General features: G+C 43.4%; 1 protein-coding gene across 1 annotated transcript in view; it reads right to left on the bottom strand.

The window, feature by feature from the left end:
* adgrd1 (adhesion G protein-coupled receptor D1) overlaps nt 1-19716 on the bottom strand; it is a gene marked incomplete at its 5' end in the record, with an annotated part of 74817 nt that overhangs the window by 42495 nt on the left and 12606 nt on the right. The window contains 4 exons of the mRNA XM_080737878.1: nt 9395-9536; nt 13413-13488; nt 16619-16726; nt 17923-18046. Of these exons, the coding sequence (XP_080594004.1) occupies nt 9395-9536; nt 13413-13488; nt 16619-16726; nt 17923-18046 (450 nt within the window). The remainder of the gene's footprint in view (nt 1-9394; nt 9537-13412; nt 13489-16618; nt 16727-17922; nt 18047-19716) is intronic.

A 19716-nucleotide genomic window follows, 5' to 3' on the forward strand; every position in this document is an offset into this window, starting at 1 on the left:
TTAGTAGGCTACACTCGTTACTGTGGAAAATAGCCGACAATAGCCTATAATGTTTATTATTATGATGATTATCCAACATCTATACTCTCCGCTCTGCCACACTGTGTGATCATCATCATCACCTCTTAAACTTAAATAAAAAGTATCGAAAATGGTATCGAAAAGGGTATTGTATCGATTCCCAGGTATCGAAAAAGGTATCGTATCGATTCAAAGGTGATTGATACCACACTGAACTAAGCACAATAGAGTCAATACTGGAGATGTAGCATGGAACGGCATGGATTTCTACACGGAGAAGGCGATTCTTTCAACATAAGACCCTGCATTCAAGTTCAGGAGAGTTTGGACAAGGCGATTGTCTTGAAAGCTGTGGCATGGAAAGGGTGGCATTTGCATTTCTTTCACCATAGCAAAAACTGCATTCATGGTCTGGAGAGTGCACTTTTTAAAGGCAGATAAAAGGGCAGGGGCTCAAGCCCCCTTTGATGTCTATGTGTGCAAGTGCCTAAGAGAAAGAGAGCGAGGGGTGGGTTAGGGGCCTCCTCGACCCTCAAGATTACGCTAGGGCGTGTGCTGTGAGTTATAAAAAGACTGCCAGTAACGAGCGTCGTTATTATTGCGGTACAAAGCAGTGATATCGGCACACACACGGGCTCACACGATTCAATAGATTTCGTATCAGAATTCTGCGAATTAATAATGTGGTAATGTATTTTTTAAAGATAACTCTCTTTATTTATATAAAGAAAGTGTAGAGAGGCAAGAAAACCAGGGCAGATAGAGGGGAGACACGTGGGACATGATGGGAGTTGGATTTGAACTCCGGGCCCTGCAATCCAAAGAGTGTATTTATTGGTCCAGGGACGTGCTGGCCATTGGGAAAAGCGGGACAACTCCCGAACGGCCGGTTCATTCTCGGCCGGTCCAGGACGGGCCATTAGTAAAAAATTAAACTGTTTGCACAAAAGTAAAAATTAAACTGTTTGCACAAAGTAGTGAAAACAGCAGATCTACAAGCACACAACGCCTCGAAGTAGTGAAAACAGCTTGTGTGCTTGTAGATCGGCTGTTTTCACTAGTTTAAATCATTTTTTAAATGATAAATACAAAACAAACGGTTTTGGACATACAAGGTTTCCACCTGACAACAACGAAATATAGGCCTAATTCATGTAATTGGCCCACTGGCTTGTCACTTGTCATGATCTGAAATGGCAAATCTTTGAGTAGCAGCAGCGCCATAGAGAGAGATCTCTCTATAGCGCGCAATGAGGGCCTCTACAACTCTTTTTCCCGGGCTGAATCAGTGGCCCAGCACGTCCCTGTATTGGTCAGTGCATTAAAGGACCAGGTCACCTCTGAGACAACTAGATCTTATTTTATTGTTGTGTGGGACACGATCAACACAATCCAGAATTATTTTTTGTGTTCAATCTGTGTTTTTAGATATGTTAGTATTTCAGCATGCTACAACTGGTCATGTGATGCATTTTGCATCATATGACCAGTTGTAGCATGTAGGGGGCGGCATAGCTCAGGGGTAGAGAAACTGGTATTAGAGCACAAAGGGTATAAATCCCGAAGGGTTCCCAGTTCGAATCCGGGCTCCCCCTGAGTTAATGTCGAAGGGTCCTTGAGCAAGACTCTGAACCCCTAATTGCTCCCGGTGAGCAGGTTGGTGCCTTGCATGGTTTCCTCCGCCACCGGTGTATGAATGTGTGTGTGAATGGGTGAATGTAATGCACAATCTATGTAAAGCGCTTTGGATTAAAAGCGCTATATAAATGCACCATTTACCATTTAGCATGCTGAAATCGGCTGAAATACTAAAATATCTAAAAACACAGATTGAACAAAAAATAACTCAGGATTGTGTTGATCGTGTCCCACAATAAAATAAGATCTGGTTGTCCCAGAGGTGACCTGGTCCTTTAACTGGCTGGGGCACGGGCACCCTACCGTCTGTGTGTTTATCTATGCAGTTGCTGAACAATTGATCCATTCCTTTTTATACACTGTATTAACGAGCTCCAGCAAGTCTAGACCTCTTTGTTGTCACAAACCACCCAGTCTCCATTTCTTCCCCTGGCATTTTTTTCCTCACTTCCTGACCATTTAATTAGAAGCGAACTAATGTATAAAGAATACGGAGGAAAAAAAAGAAAGAAAGTTGGCACCGTGAGAGCATTATTGCCAGATGAATATTTGAGTCTATATTTAACACATTCTAACTATTAGGAGCAATGGGAAGCTACTGAGTTCAGTGTCTCGCTCAAGGACACGTGAGCAAGGACACTTGACTTGATGCAGAAGAGCCTGGGTTGAGCCAGGAACCATCAGATCCAGAGGCTCTACCTCTATCTATTTATCAACTGCTCTATCTACTGAGCCACCGTCGGCCCTGTGTGTTTACAACAGGGGTCTTCAACAGGGGGTCCGGGACCCCTAGGGGGTCCTCAGAGTTACTACAGGGGGTCCTCCAAATCTGTGTGTGATAGAAACTTGTTTTCTCCTTTTTCATATTAACCACTTGAACCCTAGCGTCCATATTCAGAGAACTTTAGCCAAAAGTAGCAGATCGACAAGCTCGTTGTGAGCTTTTATCGGCTTTTTTTGTCTATTTTCGGCAAAGAACTCTGTTGTAGAGGGGAAAAAGAGCAGACTGAGTACATAGTGAAAGGTCAAGTTTTATAAGTATTGACGGCTCAAGTGGTTAAATATCTGAAAACACAAATTGACATGAATCCAAAATACACTGATGATTGTGCTGTCAAACGATGAAACTATATGGAATCTGGGGGTCCATGCTTCATCTCTCTCACAGTCACAGTAAAGGGGTCCTTGGCCTGAAAACGTTGAAGACCCCTGGTTTACAACCACTACTAGTATATGAGACTGTAAATCGATTGCACACCTTTCTTGCACCTAGTCTAAACCTACAGGGCATTTCCCTTGTATATCAACTGTGGTTCCATTTTACCATTGAAATGTTATATATTGAAAGTAAATTGACCATAGCCCTGCCATGAGGGGATAGACCAGGGGTCGGCAACCCAAAATGTTGAAAGAGCCATATTGGACCAAAAAACCCCAAAACAAATCTGTCTGGAGCCGCAAGAAATTATAAAAGCCTTATAAATCGTTGTTGTCGGGTGGTAACCTTTTATGTCCAAAACTTTGTTTTGTTTATCATTTAAAAAATGTACTAAACTAGTGAAAACAGCCGATCTACAAGCACACAACGCCTCGCACCGCGAGGCGTTGTGTGCTTGTAGATCTGCTGTTTTCACTACTTTTGTGCGTCAGTCTTGTATGATGAAGCAGGGCTTTGCGGGGAAAAAAAAACATACAAATTTGAAACTTGGAGATACAAGGTTTCTGCCCGACAGTGACGATAAAATAATCGTTAAAAGAAAAAATATCCATTTTCATACATTTTTGAAAAAGCTCCAGGGAGCCACTAGGGTGGCGCTAAAGAGCCGCATGCGGCTCTAGAGCCGCGGGTTGCTGACCCCCGGGATAGACCCATGCAGGCCACCGGTGTTCGCAGAGAGCTAAGCCCGTTCCGCCACCCTCCTCCGCCCTCCATGCCAAACGAACACACCGATTTATTAGCCTGTAAAGTCAGGTCCTGCCAGTCAAAATCCCTTTTTGAAAAATCTTTTCAATTTTGACCCTAAAAGAAATCGTCTTTCCCTCGTGAAATCAATCTTTCCATTCGTTCACTTCATACCATGGTTGTGATGCTTTTGATGGAGGGAGGAGGAGAGCAGAGGAGAGGAGATGGAGGAGGGGACTCAGTAGAAAGAGGAGGGGATGTCGGAGTTTTTATGTATGTATTAACCCATTTAGGCCTAGAATGATTGAATGCTTTAACCAGTGAAAAATGCTCATACAAGCAGCGCGGCACCATCTTGTAGATCTGCTATTTTAGAAAAAGTGTGCAAATCTTTGAATATAAGTATTTTCAAAGTGAACGTTTGTAACTCAAATTTTGCTTCTGGGTGGTCCCTGGAACTAAATATTTTGAGATGGGGGTCTGTGGCCAAATAAATATAATTTTGGGGATCCTTCACAAGAAAAGGTTTGAGAACCACTGACATAGTCTCTCAAGAACAGACTAACTGAGCTCCAGTTAAGTGAAAAGGACCTTTTCTTTGACAACGGCTAGCCAGATTGCCGACATAGAAACATAGGTTTTTCAAAAAACCTTAGAAGGATTCAAAAGACACTTATAGAATCGGGTCAAAATTCAAATTTTCAAGATTTTTCAAAAATAGCAGATCTACAAGATCGCAGCGCGGCACTCGGTGCCGCGCTGTGAGCTTGTATATCTGCTATTTTTCAATAGTTAAAGCATAAGATAATGATACACAATATAGTGTACCCGTTCTGTTAATGTTTAACTACAGATCCCCCGGTGCTCTCCTCTCCCCTCCCACAACAAAACCCAGATTGGTCAGCTGTAATAAATCACCTTCGGAGCCGGGCCCAATCAGCGCCGCGGCAGAATGCCGTGAGAAAGCTAACCAGGCCGCCGACAGACCTGATAACACCTCGTCTGGGTATCGGTCGGACCAGGGACATGCTGGGCCCCTGATTCAGCCCGGGAAAAAGAGCTGGAGAGGCCCTCATTGCGCGCTATCGACAGTCAGAGATCTCTCTCCATAGCGCTGCTGCTACTCAAAGATTTGCCATTTCAGATCATGACAAGTGACAAGCCAGTGGGCCAATTACATGAGTTATTATGTCATCGTTGTCGGGTGGAAACCTTGTATGTCCAGAACCGTTTGTTTTGTATTTTATCATTTTAAAAATTAACTAAACTAGTGAAAACAGCCGATCTACAAGCACACAACGCCTCGCACCGCGAGGTGTTGTGTGCTTGTAGATCTGCTGTTTTCGCTACTTTTGTGCGACGGCCCCTGTATGATGAAGCAGGGCTTTGCTTTGCGAAAAAATCTACAAATTTGAAACTTGGAGATACGAGGTTTCTGTCCGACAGTGACGATTTACTTTGTTGGCCGCCCAGCCCCCAAAATGGAACGAAGGCAGACATATTATTTTATTTTTTTCCCTAATGGCCGGCCTGGGCCGGGAATGAACCGGTTGTCCCGCTTTTCCCAATGGCCAGCACGTCCCTGGCGTCGGACCCACACCATGCAACATCACTGGCATGATCAAATCGGACCTGACAAAGTCCGACGGGAATGCCATGACCTCACGAGTTTCGTTGAGCTCACACGCAGGGGCATCAATCAACGCGGCGAGGTCACAAGACTAGACATCAACCACACGGCTCTGACCTTCGGCTGAGTGAAGCTGCTGGCCCCCTTCGACACAATGCCGGCACGGTTCAGTGACGCCACTTGGTACATAGCAGTTTACCTTTCCACATGGCAGGTGTCAGATTAAGAAAATGGATGCCCAATCACATCTACATTTGGAGTTACAGACCTGACAGGCAAGGTGAGCGGTTGTTTGCACAGCGGCGAGGTAGCGCACAGGGTCCGCTCGTAGCCATGACAGCATTGAGAGAGCTAAGAAATATGGGGGAGCTGACAGCCCTCTGTCTCGGACACACAGGGGCGTCACATCACAAGGGGGGGGGGGGGGAGGGGGACTGAATTACTAGGGCCCAAGGTGGAGGAGGGGCCTTAATTATTTTATTCTTTAGCTATTGAAAAATAGCAGATATACAAGCTCACAGCGCGCTGCGAGCTTGTAGACCTGCTATTTTTTAAAAGTCGTGAAAATGTGTGCAAACTCTTGAATATAGGCTATGTATTTTTTAAGCGAACATTTGTAACTCAAATTTTGCTTCTGGGGGGGTCCCTGGAACTAAATATTTTGATTTGGTCCGTGGCCAAATACATGTCACCTTGGGGGTCCTTGACATGAAAAGGTTTGAGCGCCACTGCCATGGAAACATGGGTTTCTTGCACACATTTTCACAATTTTTCAAAAATAGCAGATCTACAAGCTCTCAGCGCGGCACTCGGTGCCGCGCTGTGAGCTTGTAGATCTGCTATTTTTCAATAGCTAACACCCACAGGGAATCCTTGTACCCAGGGCCCAGAATGTGGTGTGACGCCCCTGCGCTGCGGACACAGTTTCCTACAAGGTTTTAATGAAGGAACGTTGGTGCTCGTCTACTCTCTGTGGCATAACAGAGAGGTCAAAATCACAAATCACTTACTCCTGGTCACTGGACCAGTGCCATGGGAGTCCATTCTGGACGGTTCGACTTGTGCAGACAGTAAAGTAAGGCATAAACAATGACGGGAAAGGTCTGCCACTTGCTGTGTGAGCAGCGCTCTCTCTCCCTGCCTGCATGTTCTGGAGGAGTGGTAAGTATCTGCCAGCTGCCAAAGACATTAAAATTCCAAAAATAGTCGCTCTTTGACCAAATCCATCCACTGGTCTCCACTCGCAAACTAGTAAAAGCAAAATGACTTATTTCTGTATTGGGGGTGGTAGCCAAAAGTGAGGTGTGCCATATCATGCAAGTTCTAAATAAAAATCTAAGTCCTAAAACCACACAGTTTGACTAAAGTTAAGTACATGGGCACAATACATTGCAATCATGATACGTATGCAACTAGAAAGGTACGCTCCTCTGAGCGCAGATCTCCGCCAGGTCAGGTTATCAACCAGGGCCCACATATTTTTGTTAGTAATAACTGGAATGGAATCTGCTCAATCTAACAGATACCGGTACATCTTCATCACATAATTCCAGACAGCCGGGAGTTGTATCATGATCCAAGGAAACCAGGGGAAAAAGGTTTTTGTATCAATAGCTATAGGCCAAAAGGGGAAGCACCACCATGAGGTTCTTCCTTGGCCTACTGGCAATATTTATGCAAAGTTTCATGACGATCAGCCCAACGATCTTGCCGGAGATTTGCTGTCCACAGACACACATACACACACACACAGACAGACAGGAGCAAAACTATAATGCCTGGGCCTATTATAGTATATGAGGAGTTTTTTTTTTCATAATCTAAGGAATCAATCAATTGTGCGCTATTACGTTCATGAGTCGTGGTACTTTATGCAAAACGGGCCACTCCTGCAAACTTTGAAAGCCAAGAATCATGTGGCCACAGAGATAATATGTATTGATTCGCGTGAGTTTTGAACTAAATCTGTAGGAAGAGTAGCAAAAAGTGTGATCTGAATAAAAAGAAGGTGGAAATGGGCATGGCCTATGTGGGGAGTTTCATCAGGAATCCAGAGAAGAAAAAAAAAAAGATTTTTGGCTGTACAACCTATGATTCAACAGTTATAGGCCAAAACATGAATTGGCTTGTTACAGTGCCACCATGAGCCCAATAATAATACAACTAAATAGGGGGCAGGCCTACTGGGGGGCTGCAAAGATTCCTGCCGATTGGTCCAATGGTGCCGGAGATTAGCTGTTCACAGACAGACGGATGGACAGACAGACAGACAGGCAGACTCACAGGAGCGAAAATATAATGAACCCTCGCCTTCGGCCGCTTCGGCCTCCTGGCGGGGACAACAAGCATCACAGTCTGAGCTTGTTCATAGCGGGTGTCGGTAAAGAGGAAAGCATTTTTGAGTCGTTAATATGTCCATACTTCAGATGTAAAAGGAGGGCCAATGAAAATAGAAACACCTTGAACCAACATTCACCAGAGCTGGAGAGCATCTCTAGCTCTCCCAATAACAGAGGAGATTATAAGCCCTCTCCCATGGTGTCTGCTTAAACAAACAGAGCAATCATTGTCACAGGAACCAGGCCAGATAATTGCAGCATAAACATTTATTTTCACTGGGGGAAATGGAAGCAAACAAAGCATTATTGCCATGGTTTCAAAAAGCGGCATGGTTTTCATTTGTGCTCTTAAGGGTGAGGGGAGAACAAAAAACAAAAAGTCTTATTTGGTGTTTCATTTCAATAGAGAGAGAATATGTTTCAACTGAGGACCACAGAAACAGAATACTCTCAGAGGAGAAATGAGGTGCTTTCTTCGGTGGGCTTTTCATTTGGGCAATAACTTCATAATTGTTATAGTATATTAATTCTATAATTGTTAAAGCAGTTGTATTTAAATAACAGATGTGAAGAAGGGTGTCTTATCCTCGTGCAAACGTTCTACAGCTGTGATGCATATTTCTGATGTTCATTTCATTATAGGTTTTAAATGCATTTCCCATGGAATCCTGGCATCATGTCCTTAAGGCTCCATCACAAAAACAGACACAAAAATATGTTGTTCATAAAGGAGACTTATTGTTCGCTTCGAAATAGCCCTGAGACAACAGTTCAAATATTCATAATCACTTTGCTATCTGGAAGGCACGTATGTTTGTTGTGGAAAGAACTAGAATAAATGTATGCTTCCGTCTTTGTGTTGGTGATGACGAGTACCCAACCGTGTGAACTTCTCTCTATAACTGATATAACAACTTCAAAATGAACTAGAAATAGAGCTGATGGACTTGATAGAGAGCAATTCCAAAACCCCATGGTTCAGCCAAACCACGACCCTCTTCCTCCTTGATAAGGTATGCGTCCCACACCCAACATCTGAGCTGGCCATGTGGAAAACTTAAGTACAGCGGTTTCCACAGCATGACTGACTGACAGAAGTGAAAGAGCAACAAAGCTGAGAGTCTAGTAACAGTGTGGACTCACTCTCCAATGTTTAGTTATATCGATAGTTAGATATGTGTGCAGTTTGTGAATGAAGCCACGCAAATCCCAAAGCAGTGTTCAGTGGTAAAGCTGGCACTACACAGGTAGGCTGCTTGTGTTCATATGAGATAAGCATCTATGCGTTTTACAACTACAGTAGAGGAACATTTTCAATTTTCACATTTCCTCATAGGAGCGCAACAGCTCTTTTCCCTAAATAGGTTCCTTCAAGTTGATACATAAATGTATTTTATGCCTTTATTGATAGGACAGTAGACTGACAGGAAATGGGGGGAGAGATGGGGAGTGACTAAATAAAAACTAAGCTGTGATGACTAAAACTAAGACTAAATATATTGACAATTTCGTCAACAAAATAAAAACTAGACTAAAATGTTAGGGAGGGACTAGTGGAGAAGAGAGTCGTTTTATGTTTGGTTGCTCTCAGGTGTTGCGTGCTGAAAAAAGCTGATCTACAAGCTCACAACGCGTCGCAATGCGACGCGTTGTGTAACTAAATTATGACTAAAACTAAATGACATTCTATTCAACAGACTATTCAACAGACTGTGTAACTAAATTATGACTAAAACTAAATGACATTCTATTCAACAGACTATGACTAAAACTAAATCAAAATTTGCTGTCAAAAACAACACTGGTGCTCTACATAGAGAGTGATTTGGTGCACTCCGCTGTGCGTGTAAGCTCTGAACTTACCAAGACATGAGTGAGGATGATCTTGATGAGCGGCGCTCCAGAGAGGTTGGCTGACAGAGCCAGCGATGGCTCCACCTTCAGAGAGATGATGGGACTGCTCACCTGGATCTTATGATCCATGTAGTCAGCTGCCTCGTTAATCCTGAGAGGAGGGAGAGAGAGGTATTGAGAGAGAGAGAGAGAGAGAGAGAGAGAGAGAGAGAGAGAGAGAGAGAGAGAGAGAGAGAGACAGAGACAGAGACAGAGACAGACAGACAGATATAATGAAATAAACCAGGGACGGGAATGAACTGGCCGTTCAGGAGTTGTCCCGCTTTTCCCAATGGCCAGCACGTCCCTGAAATAGACTAACCAAGGGACAGAAACAGATGAGACAACAGACAAGCGCAAAGGAGACAAAGATGCAGACAGACACGAGGCAAATTCATGCTTTTGCAACAAGCGTCACCTTACGCGTCGCAAAACAAAAAGACAACAAAAGATTACGAAGTTGTCTCAGAAGACCAGAAGAAAAATTTAAGGATACAGATGTTGCAAATGTTTGTGTAACATGAGTGGTTGGAGTGGACTTATCCGGATACATTTCCATCGTTGTCCACAAACAGACGTGGGACGGTTCGTTTTGGTTAACTGGGCTGCATGCTGTCATGTAAAGTATGAATGCTCAAACACAGAATGACGCTTGACCCAGTCATGATATTGTGTCGAGCAACACTTGTTCCACAAAGCATAAATTAGATTTCCGGTGGAGAGGGAGCGTGAATCAAAACAGCAACCACAACCAGGTTCCGACAATGGAACAAAGGGGGGAGCGCTTGTTTTCGGTGGAGATGACGGAGGCATGCCGCCGGCGTTATATTATAAACACAATCTGATCTAGCAATCATGGCATAGGCTATTTATTATAATCACTAATTCACTATGAAGTGTCTTTAATTATAATAAAAATAAAATTAGTCAAATAACAAACAAGGGCAATTTGTTCTGCCCACAACCTTATCAAACCAAAATGCCTAAACTACTGTAAATGTAGGCCTATTATAACTATGATAATGGTTCTTAATTAGTCCCAATTATTAAGTATAATACTTGACCTTATAAATATAGAATGTTTATGATTATATATGTTATGAAACATCGCATAGTCGAGCGTGGCGAGTCTGCGACGGTCGCATGAGCCGACTGGCGTATGTGCCGCCTGCCGTTATGGACAGAATAGTAAATCCTCATCCCCCCGAATTTCGTCACCTCCGTGCGGTCCAGGCGAACACAACGGAGCGCTCTCTACCTCCGGTTCAGCCAATCACAAGCTTCCACTGGCGATACCGGGTTGTTGTTTTGATACACGCGGAGAGGGAGCGAGAGAAACAGGCAGCAAGTGGACGGTCAACCATCATCAGTCAGGGTTCCCACACATTTTACCAATTAATTTCCAAAACTTTTCCAAAACTTTTCCAGAATATTTAACCCAATTTCCAGGACTATATAACAATAATACTCCTATGCGCAATGCCCAAAGACAGGTGGTGTATGCCAGTGGTTCTCAACCTTTTCAGGCCGTGACCCCCGAAATAATCATATTTTAACTGGGGACCCGGCACCCTGACGAGCACTAAGAGAGAGTTGCGTTGCGAGGCATTGTGAGCATGTAGATCGGCTATTTTCACAATGTCTGCCTCTAATATTTGACAATTTGGCCCATGTTTAATTTGTCATTTCAGAGGTATTAACAAAATCAATAACCAAAGACAATGCATAGCTATTTTTTCCAGGACCTTCCAGGACCCTTGATAAATTCCCAAACTTTTCCAGTACTGGAAAAATATTTTTCTAATTTCAAAATATTTCCAGGAATTTCATGACCGTGGGAACCCTGATCAGTGCAATAGCCTGGCTTGGCCAGACTATACTAATGCAGCTAACTAACCACCTTGTTCTAACATGGGTGGATTGTTTAGCTGTGCTAGGCCATCAGTGCAACACCACAGTGACTTTGTGTGGCTTTGAACAGTAGCGTGAGAATGGGACTTTGATCCATCTTTCCAATTATCACGGTGACAACACACAACGTCACATCAGCAGATTCTTAGAAGGTCAACAGATATGTTGGCAGGGCCCTTCTATCATGATTCAAAAGGGGAATTCTCACCCACCGAGGACTGGGACACTCATTGCGACCATAGGTCGCAGTTTATTATGAAAACCCGGCAGATCCTGTCCGTCAGTGAGTCAGTCAGTAACGCCTCAATGTCTATAGCTGGCCTGTTTAATCATTATTAGGCCCATATTTGACAATGCCCATATATGGACGTTCCATATGGCCAAGACAGAATTCATTTGCAAATCAAGACTACTGACTACACAAGTCACATTTGCAAATTAATTCCATCCTTGTCCCTTTTATGCCCATATATGTCCCGATGTCATCAATATATCTGGGAATGCCCATATTTGGTAATGCCCTATACTGTATGGACAGTTGGACACCCCATATATGGCCAAGACAGAATTCATTTGCAAATCAAGACTGCTGACTATCATCACCTGGATTTCCATATATGAAGATCACGACACTGACCTCATCAAACCCTGGATATCCATACATGGAGACGACTGGATCATCACCTAGATCTCCATATATGGATATAGCTGATCACAGTGATGACTCGACGAGCTCAGCAGAGGGGTATACTAAATGCCAAAGCACCCATGTGCATGTAAGTGTACAGGTCACTTCTCGCCCTTAGGGAGTCTTATTGGTATTGAATCACATTGACCGGCTTCTGATGACTCCTCACTATAACATCCACTGGTGTTGAATAGATGCAAAGTAATAGAGATTCCAAGGGTCTATGGCTGACAGGATGCCATGGTCTTAAAGATGTACTGTTTGAAATCACATATGGGGGGGTAGTACAGTAAATGTACTATTTCAGGCAGAGAATTACAAGTGGCGTGTCTGTTTATGGAACATAACATGCATGAAAAACAAGCTGTTTACCCAGGTCATGAACAAATAAACATTACAGTAACAAGTTAGCCTGGGGGGAGGGCAGGGCAAATGGACGTGTGGGGCTAATAGCAGGGTGTATCAGTCAGTGGAGGCTGAGTGGTGAGATGAGAGATAGGCAGGGGAACAGATATGGTCCTGGCCCCGGGGGAACAGCCGTTCTCCTGCCCAGGGGCCCAGGCCAGGGACGTGCTGGGCCCCTGATTCAGCCCGGGAAAAAGAGTTGGACAGGCCCTCATTGTGCGCTATAGAGAGAGATCTCTCTCTATAGCGCTGCTGCTGCTACTCAAAGATTTGCCATTTCAGATCATGACAAGTGACAAGCCAGTGGGCCAATTACATGAGTTATATTTCGTCGTAGTCGGGTGGAAACCGTGTATGTCCAAAACCGCTTGTTTTGTATTTATCATTTTAAAAATGATTTAAACTAGTGAAAACAGCCGATCTACAAGCACACAACGCCTCGCACCGCAAGGCGTTGTGTGCTTGTAGATCTGCTGTTTTCACTACTTTTGTGCAACGGCCTTATATGGTGAAGCAGGGCTTTGCTTTACGAAAAAAATTATAAATGTGAAACTTGGAGATACGAGGTTTCTGCCCGACAGTGACGATTTACTTTGTTGGCCGCCCAGCCCCCATAATGGAACGAGGGCCGACATTTTATTTTAATTTTTTTCCTAATGGCCGGCCTGGACCGGCCGGGAATGAACCGGCCGTTCGGGAGTTGTCCCGCTTTTCCCAATGGCCAGCACGTCCCTGGATCTGCCCACCTTCCCCCAACACAGGAAGTTCCTCTGGCTGATGCTAAAAGTGCTCAGCACCGAAACATTGGCAGAAACCCCTCTGTTTATAGTGCACTTTCCTGACTAGGGCTGTACCCAATAAATCTCTTAATTATGAACAATCGCTTTTTGAAAAAAGATCATAAGGCCGGTTTAGGGGAAGCTCTCTTTTGGAACGTTCCGTCCGCTGTCACATGGGCCATTACTAAGCCATTCTTCTTCTTACCTGGTCCGGACCGGGCTGATCTCTTTGTAGTAGGTGTGCATGTTATGGTAGAAGAGGCCAACAATGGTGGTTTGAGCTGCAAACAGAGAGGGACACGTTCAAAGGTGAGAGGCAAATGGCAGAAGGCTGAGAATGTGATGCAGCGCTGTTAAAATGCTCACGGGGAAGGGAAGTTAATTAACGCTGCCTTGCTGCCTCAGGTTGGCACTGGCCGGTTAATAGCAGAGCTGTACGCTCACACAGGGGTGAGTAGGGAGGGGGGCGTTAATAGCAGAGCTGTATGCAGGGGCGTCACACCAAATTCGGGGCCCTGGGTACAAGGATTCACTGCGGGCCTCCCCCATGAATGTTAACTATTGAAAAATAGCAGATATCCCAAAAATGTGAAAATGTGTGTGCAAGAAAAACCTGCTTCTGTTTCCTTGTGAGTGGTGCTCAAACGTTTTCATGTTAAGGACCCCCCAAGATGATACAGTATGTATTTGGCCACAAACCCCCATCTCAAAATATTTACTTCCAGGGACCCCCCAAGAGCAAAATTTTAGTTACAAACGTTCGCTTAAAAAATACATTATATTCAAAGATTTGCACACGTTTTCACGAAAATAGCAGATCTACAAGCTCGCAGCGCGGCACTCGGTGCCGCGCTGTGAGCTTGTAGATCTGCTATTTTTCAATAGTTGCTAGGGCCCCTCCACCTTGGGCCCCAGTAACTCAGTCCCACTTTCCTTCCCCCTTGTGACGCCCCTGGCTGTATGCTCACACAGGGGTGAAAAGGGAGGGGGGCTCCAGTCCAAAAGCCACGTGGTTGCTGGGAAGTTTTATGAAAGCTCTGTGACCTAATCAGTGGAGCAGGAGCTGTGGCTCTCCCCTCCCCCCTCCCCCCAACCCCCCCTCAGACCTACCATCCAGCTCCATACAACCTTCAGACAGGAAGGTAAACAATGACATTGGAGGAAATCCTTGATACACCATGTTCCGCTTTTTAAAGAACCCCCCCAAACACTCAATCCTCTGACTGTGTGTGACAAGACCTGGTTGATCGCTAACAGATGGACAGTGATATTATATAGTTATTATGCTGCAGAGTTGTTGTTGTTGTTTATGTCAGTGCGCTAAACAGTTGTCACCGGCAGCGCTGAAAGTAACTAAGTATTCTTGTTACTTTTTGAAGTGTATTATAAATATATTATATTTGTCAGCAAAGTGAACCTGCTTTTTGTAAACCTTTGCACAACAGAAAATTAAAGCTTTTGGTCATGCTTCACTTGAAATCACCATATATAATATAAATAGTACGACGGAATTCAGTTCCCAGAGGATTCCTCGTGACTCGCGTCAGAGCAACCACACTTGCAATTTCCCTGAATTTCACCTTTCTAGCTCTACTTTCACTTGATTATACTTTAGATTAGGCCTACATACGTTTGGAAAGGAAATATATGGCCGTTATATTATATGGCACAATCAGAAGGATATTCCACTGAATTTTAGGCAATCTTTGCTTTCTTATAAAAAAAAGATGGTCATTACTTTAGGTTGAAGAGCATGCCTTTTATGCTTCAACACAAGGGATGTTATTTACTTGTTTGTTTATTTACGAGTTATATTTAAGTCAAGTTATTGACATATTCTCTCCATCCCCGGTCAACAGAATGCCCCATACCAAATCAAACCAGCGATCAGTCCAACTGGTGGCTATTTAACTTGTAAAACTTTCCTAAGGGAGGGAGAAAATGTGAGAAAAAAAACCCCAATGTGCAACACTTTCTCTGCCCTTAATTAGGATATAAAACCTCAGCTTGGAGGTTTTAATACAGACAGCCATGTGTTCAAAACTATTAGTCAACTCTGTCCTGGTTGTTCCCTGCCAGAAATAACATCTATATTCCATTTTTTTGATAATAGAGCTTTAATGGATTATTTATACATGAACATCAAAATGTTAGTGTGGCAACGCACTGCAGTGCAGTTAGGGCCCAGGTGGAGCCAAGGGAATCTGACCTGAACGCAGAGTCAAACAAACATGGTTTTAAAGCTTGCCATAATTGCTGCCTTAATTCCCTCAACCCCAACACCGGCAAAAAAAAGTGAGCTAAGTAAATAAATGAGTTCACTGTGTGAGTTAAAGGCTATTCTTTTTAATGAGAGTGTTAATTGGAGAAAAAGTGCTCCCTCTTTTGAATAATACTGTGCCATATCTGCCAGCATATAAGGCATAACTGGATTTCTACTTGGGACCATAAAGCGACACAGGCAGTCTCACAGTGCTTCTGTCCTACACCTTGTGGTAAATCGTAAGATAATAAATTACTGGCCACTCACAATAGCTTTGCAGTCGAGCAATTTTGTCTTGGCAGAATCAGCACAAGACCGATGTGTAGTATTCACAATCAACTTAAAGAGGCTTGTAAACACTTCTTAAAGGGACATTACCAGAATTTGTATTCTCCCTATAACTGTTTGAGGTTATAGGCTGAATAAATTGTTTATTTTTGGTACAGTAGCCTCAAAACACTAATCCATCTTGCACTAAATTATTTATCTTAGATAAATATCTATTGAACAATAGGCTGCAGTGAAAAAGGATTACACCAAAGGATAACTTCATATATATTTGATCTGTGAAATGTCCTTTTAATAACGTGTGCTATTTTATGCAAAACATTCTCAAAATAAAATGTGTTTGCTTTGTACAATATCGGACATACCAAACATGCCACTGAGTGAGTAATGAGTATGTGGTGTGAAATGTTTGTGCAGGAACTGACGTTAGCTTAGAGGCATACATGGGCAACTGGCGGCCCGGTTAATGTGGCCCGCAGGTTAATATTGGAATACTGATTGATTTCAGCTGTTACTTCCAACCATGCAAACATGACTCACTTTAATTACTTCAGTCTATATTAGTAGCTTAATGACACAGCCGCAATATTTGTTGTATGTCCAATATAGTTGTATTTAAGTTCACAAAGTTAACATACTGAAATATAAATGCATTTGAAATGAAATAAAAGTGTTACTTTTCGGGATTCCAATTACAAAATATCTAAAATGTATTCCGGATTCCAATTCAAAATAGCAAATCTACAATATCTGCTATTTTTGACTGTATATGCATTGTGGCCCTCTGGAGTGAATGTGAAAATATAGTGGACCTTTTCCATGATCAAAGTTGCCCCCCCCCTTGGCTTAGAGGCACTCACACTGCATGGTGAGAGCTTCCCCTGGCACTGAGATGTAGTTCTTGCCCAGTTTAGGGAAGCGGTAGTGGTCCAGGTTGTAGTTCTGCGGAAACTTCATCAAAGAGTAGTCTGTGCGGGGTCAGAGGGCACAGGAAAGTGAGTCCAACATGGAGGGGAAGCTGCAGCGGCGTCAGTTCAGAAAAATCTAAGGTATGGCAACATGACTGGTGTCTTGCACGCGCGCACGTGCAAGACACCAGTCATGTTGCCATACCTTAGCAACAGGCACGATTACAGTACATTTTATTATTTCCCCCTGTAGCCAAGGTATGGCAGCTGCCATAGCTTGCCATACCCAATTGACGCCTCTGGGAAGCTGCCCCGCAACCCGAGGAAACAAACACGTTATCTGCTCTTAGGAGGGCGGATCAAAGATGCCATGCAAGCCAGTAGCGTCAGTTCAGCTAGGTAGGGTATGGCAAAGATGGGAGTCCTCATGGAAAAGAGGCATTACATTTTGTATCACACGGTTCTATTGTGAAAATGGCAAATCTACATGCTCACAACGCCTCGCGCTGCGAGGAGTTGTGAGCATGTAGATCGGCTATTTTCACAATGTCTGAAAAAAAAAGCCCTAGTATTTTCAGTTTTTTACCCAGGTTTCTACGGTTTCTTGGGCTGGATATGGCAGCCTGGGACGGTTTTTCAAGTGCAGCTAAACTTAGCATGTTAGTAAACGTGCCACAATTAACAATAATGCATTGCACCTGTGCAGCTGACCTGCGGAACCTGGGAATATACCATTTTGTCAAGATGTGAACAATACAAGTCTGTAGAATATAATTATAATACCTTGTTAAAGTGACTATTTTGTTAAAATTTGCATTTGTAGTTATTTTACTGTAATTTAACAACATAATAACCAGCGCAGATAGACAAAAAGACATTCATGGATTTATATTTAAAAGTAACTTTTATTTTCCCCCATATTTTCCGCCATATATACCCCCCCAGGGTATATATGGCAGCTGCATACCCCTGCCATACCCAATTGACGCCCCTGATGCAAGCCTTCGGGAGCAAGCTTCTCCATGGACAAACCAAATATTAACAAATAAAAAGTCCCACGCCCATGAGAGAGAGAAGGGGGGGGGGATGTGACACATGCTTATCTAACCTGGCATACCCTCGGTTGTGTTACATCAAGGAAACACAATGAATGCATCCTTCTTTCCCAAACTTTGCAATCGTCCAAAAAAAAGAAGAAGAAAAAAAACAAAATACATTCAGAGATTGGGTGAGTCACCACCTGACACTGTACTGACCTGCAACAAAAGACTTTCCACCCACATAGATGGGAGCGCTGGGGCTTGGTTCCAAGTTCGACACCATGTGTTCCATCACTCGGTCCACCGTCTCGATGAGCCCGCTGACCACGGGAGTGGAATGCTGCTCAACACACGGTCCATAAGAAAATGTGGACATATTTAAAGGACAAGGGCATAATATGTAAATGCTTAACAGTCAAACTCTTGAATCAGCTCAAGATCATACAATTAGGTTTGGTTTAAATCAAAGCAAACATTGTGCAACTGATGTGTGGAGAGGAGAATTGTTTTGATTATGTGTTAGTTCTTATTTACAGTTTTTTTTTCACCTTGCACTTTTATTTATTTTATTTGACCATTTTAATGCTGTGTTATATATACATACCGGTATTCAGTTAAAGCTATACTGTGTAAGTTGCTCACCTAGAGGTCAGTAGCTCTATAGCAAACCGCGGTCGCGTCCGCGTCTTTCGGCCATTTTTCGCCGCGGACCACCCCCGCGTCTGCCTCCACCTCGCCGAGATCTATCTTTAGAGGGGTCCCTGGTTCCTGTGCGTTCAGGCATTCCGGAGAAACGGACTCCTTCACCGAGTAAATGCTGTTGTTATGTTGAGGCAAGCTACACGGGCGCCTACAAATATGGCCGCCATATTGTGATAGCGACCCCGCTTCAAGATGCGCTGTGATTGGCCGGCAGTGTATAACCCTCGCTGTGATTGGCCGGTAGTGTATGATGACGCAATTTTGCCGCGAAATTCTCCCCCCCCTCACGGCTCATAGAAAACATATAAAGAGAAGGCTTCAGAAGCTGAAAATAACGGAGTGGGTGTTCTAAAACTTTAGCGATTTAACAGTTAGGACAATTTTAAGATTTGTTTTATAAAAGAAGTTACATGGTATAACTTTAAATTTAACTGATTCGAATAAATAATCAATACAAAACAGGGACAGGCGGGGAAGTACCATAACTACTCATTGGCTGTGTTTGGTATTTTATTTTCCTGAGCCCATTTCTAAGACGAATTTCTGTCCAATGGAAAAATGAGAGACAACGAAGTTTCCTGACTGAATCTGAATGAATTGAGTAGGTAATCATATGGGACTTTATTGAATGCTGTATCTATTGGCCAAGGCCAGTGTTCCCATGCACTGGTAACATCTGGTTCAGCTTGCTCGTATGAAAACAAGCACACTTGTTCTGAGCACTGAGTGCACTGCGACCACAAACTCGCTCAAAATGTCTTTCTTCAGGCAATGCCATGCTTGCATGGGAGAGCACAAACAGGGAGGGTCATGTGAATAATATACTTTAAACCGTAGTGTATTGACACGACAAGTATTATTTATTGTGGGAGTACATTTTAATAAACTGCCTCCCTCTTGACTAACTGGGATACTGCAAATTACTCTACTGTTATAATCACACAGCATTGCAGTACAATCCATATTGAAAGAACTTTAAGGCTTTAATTTTTAGGCCTAGAATTATTGAATGCTTTAACTATTGAAAAATAGCAGATATACGAGCTCACGGCGCGGCTGCGAGCTTGTAGATCTGCTATTTTTTGAAAAAGTTGTGAAAATGTGTGCAAATCTTTGAATATATGTATTTTTAAATGTTTGCTTCTGGGTGGTCCCTGGAACTAAACATTTTGAGATGGGGGTCCGTGGCCAAATAAATATCATTTTGGGGGTCCTTGACATGAAAAGGTTTGAGAACCACTGACATAGTAGTCTCTCGAGAACAGACTGAAAAGGACCTTTTCTTTGACGATGGCTGGCCAGATTGCT

Source organism: Nannobrachium achirus (genome assembly GCF_963921795.1).
Source record: "Nannobrachium achirus genome assembly, chromosome: 12".
NCBI classification, from domain to species: Eukaryota; Metazoa; Chordata; class Actinopteri; order Myctophiformes; family Myctophidae; genus Nannobrachium; species Nannobrachium achirus.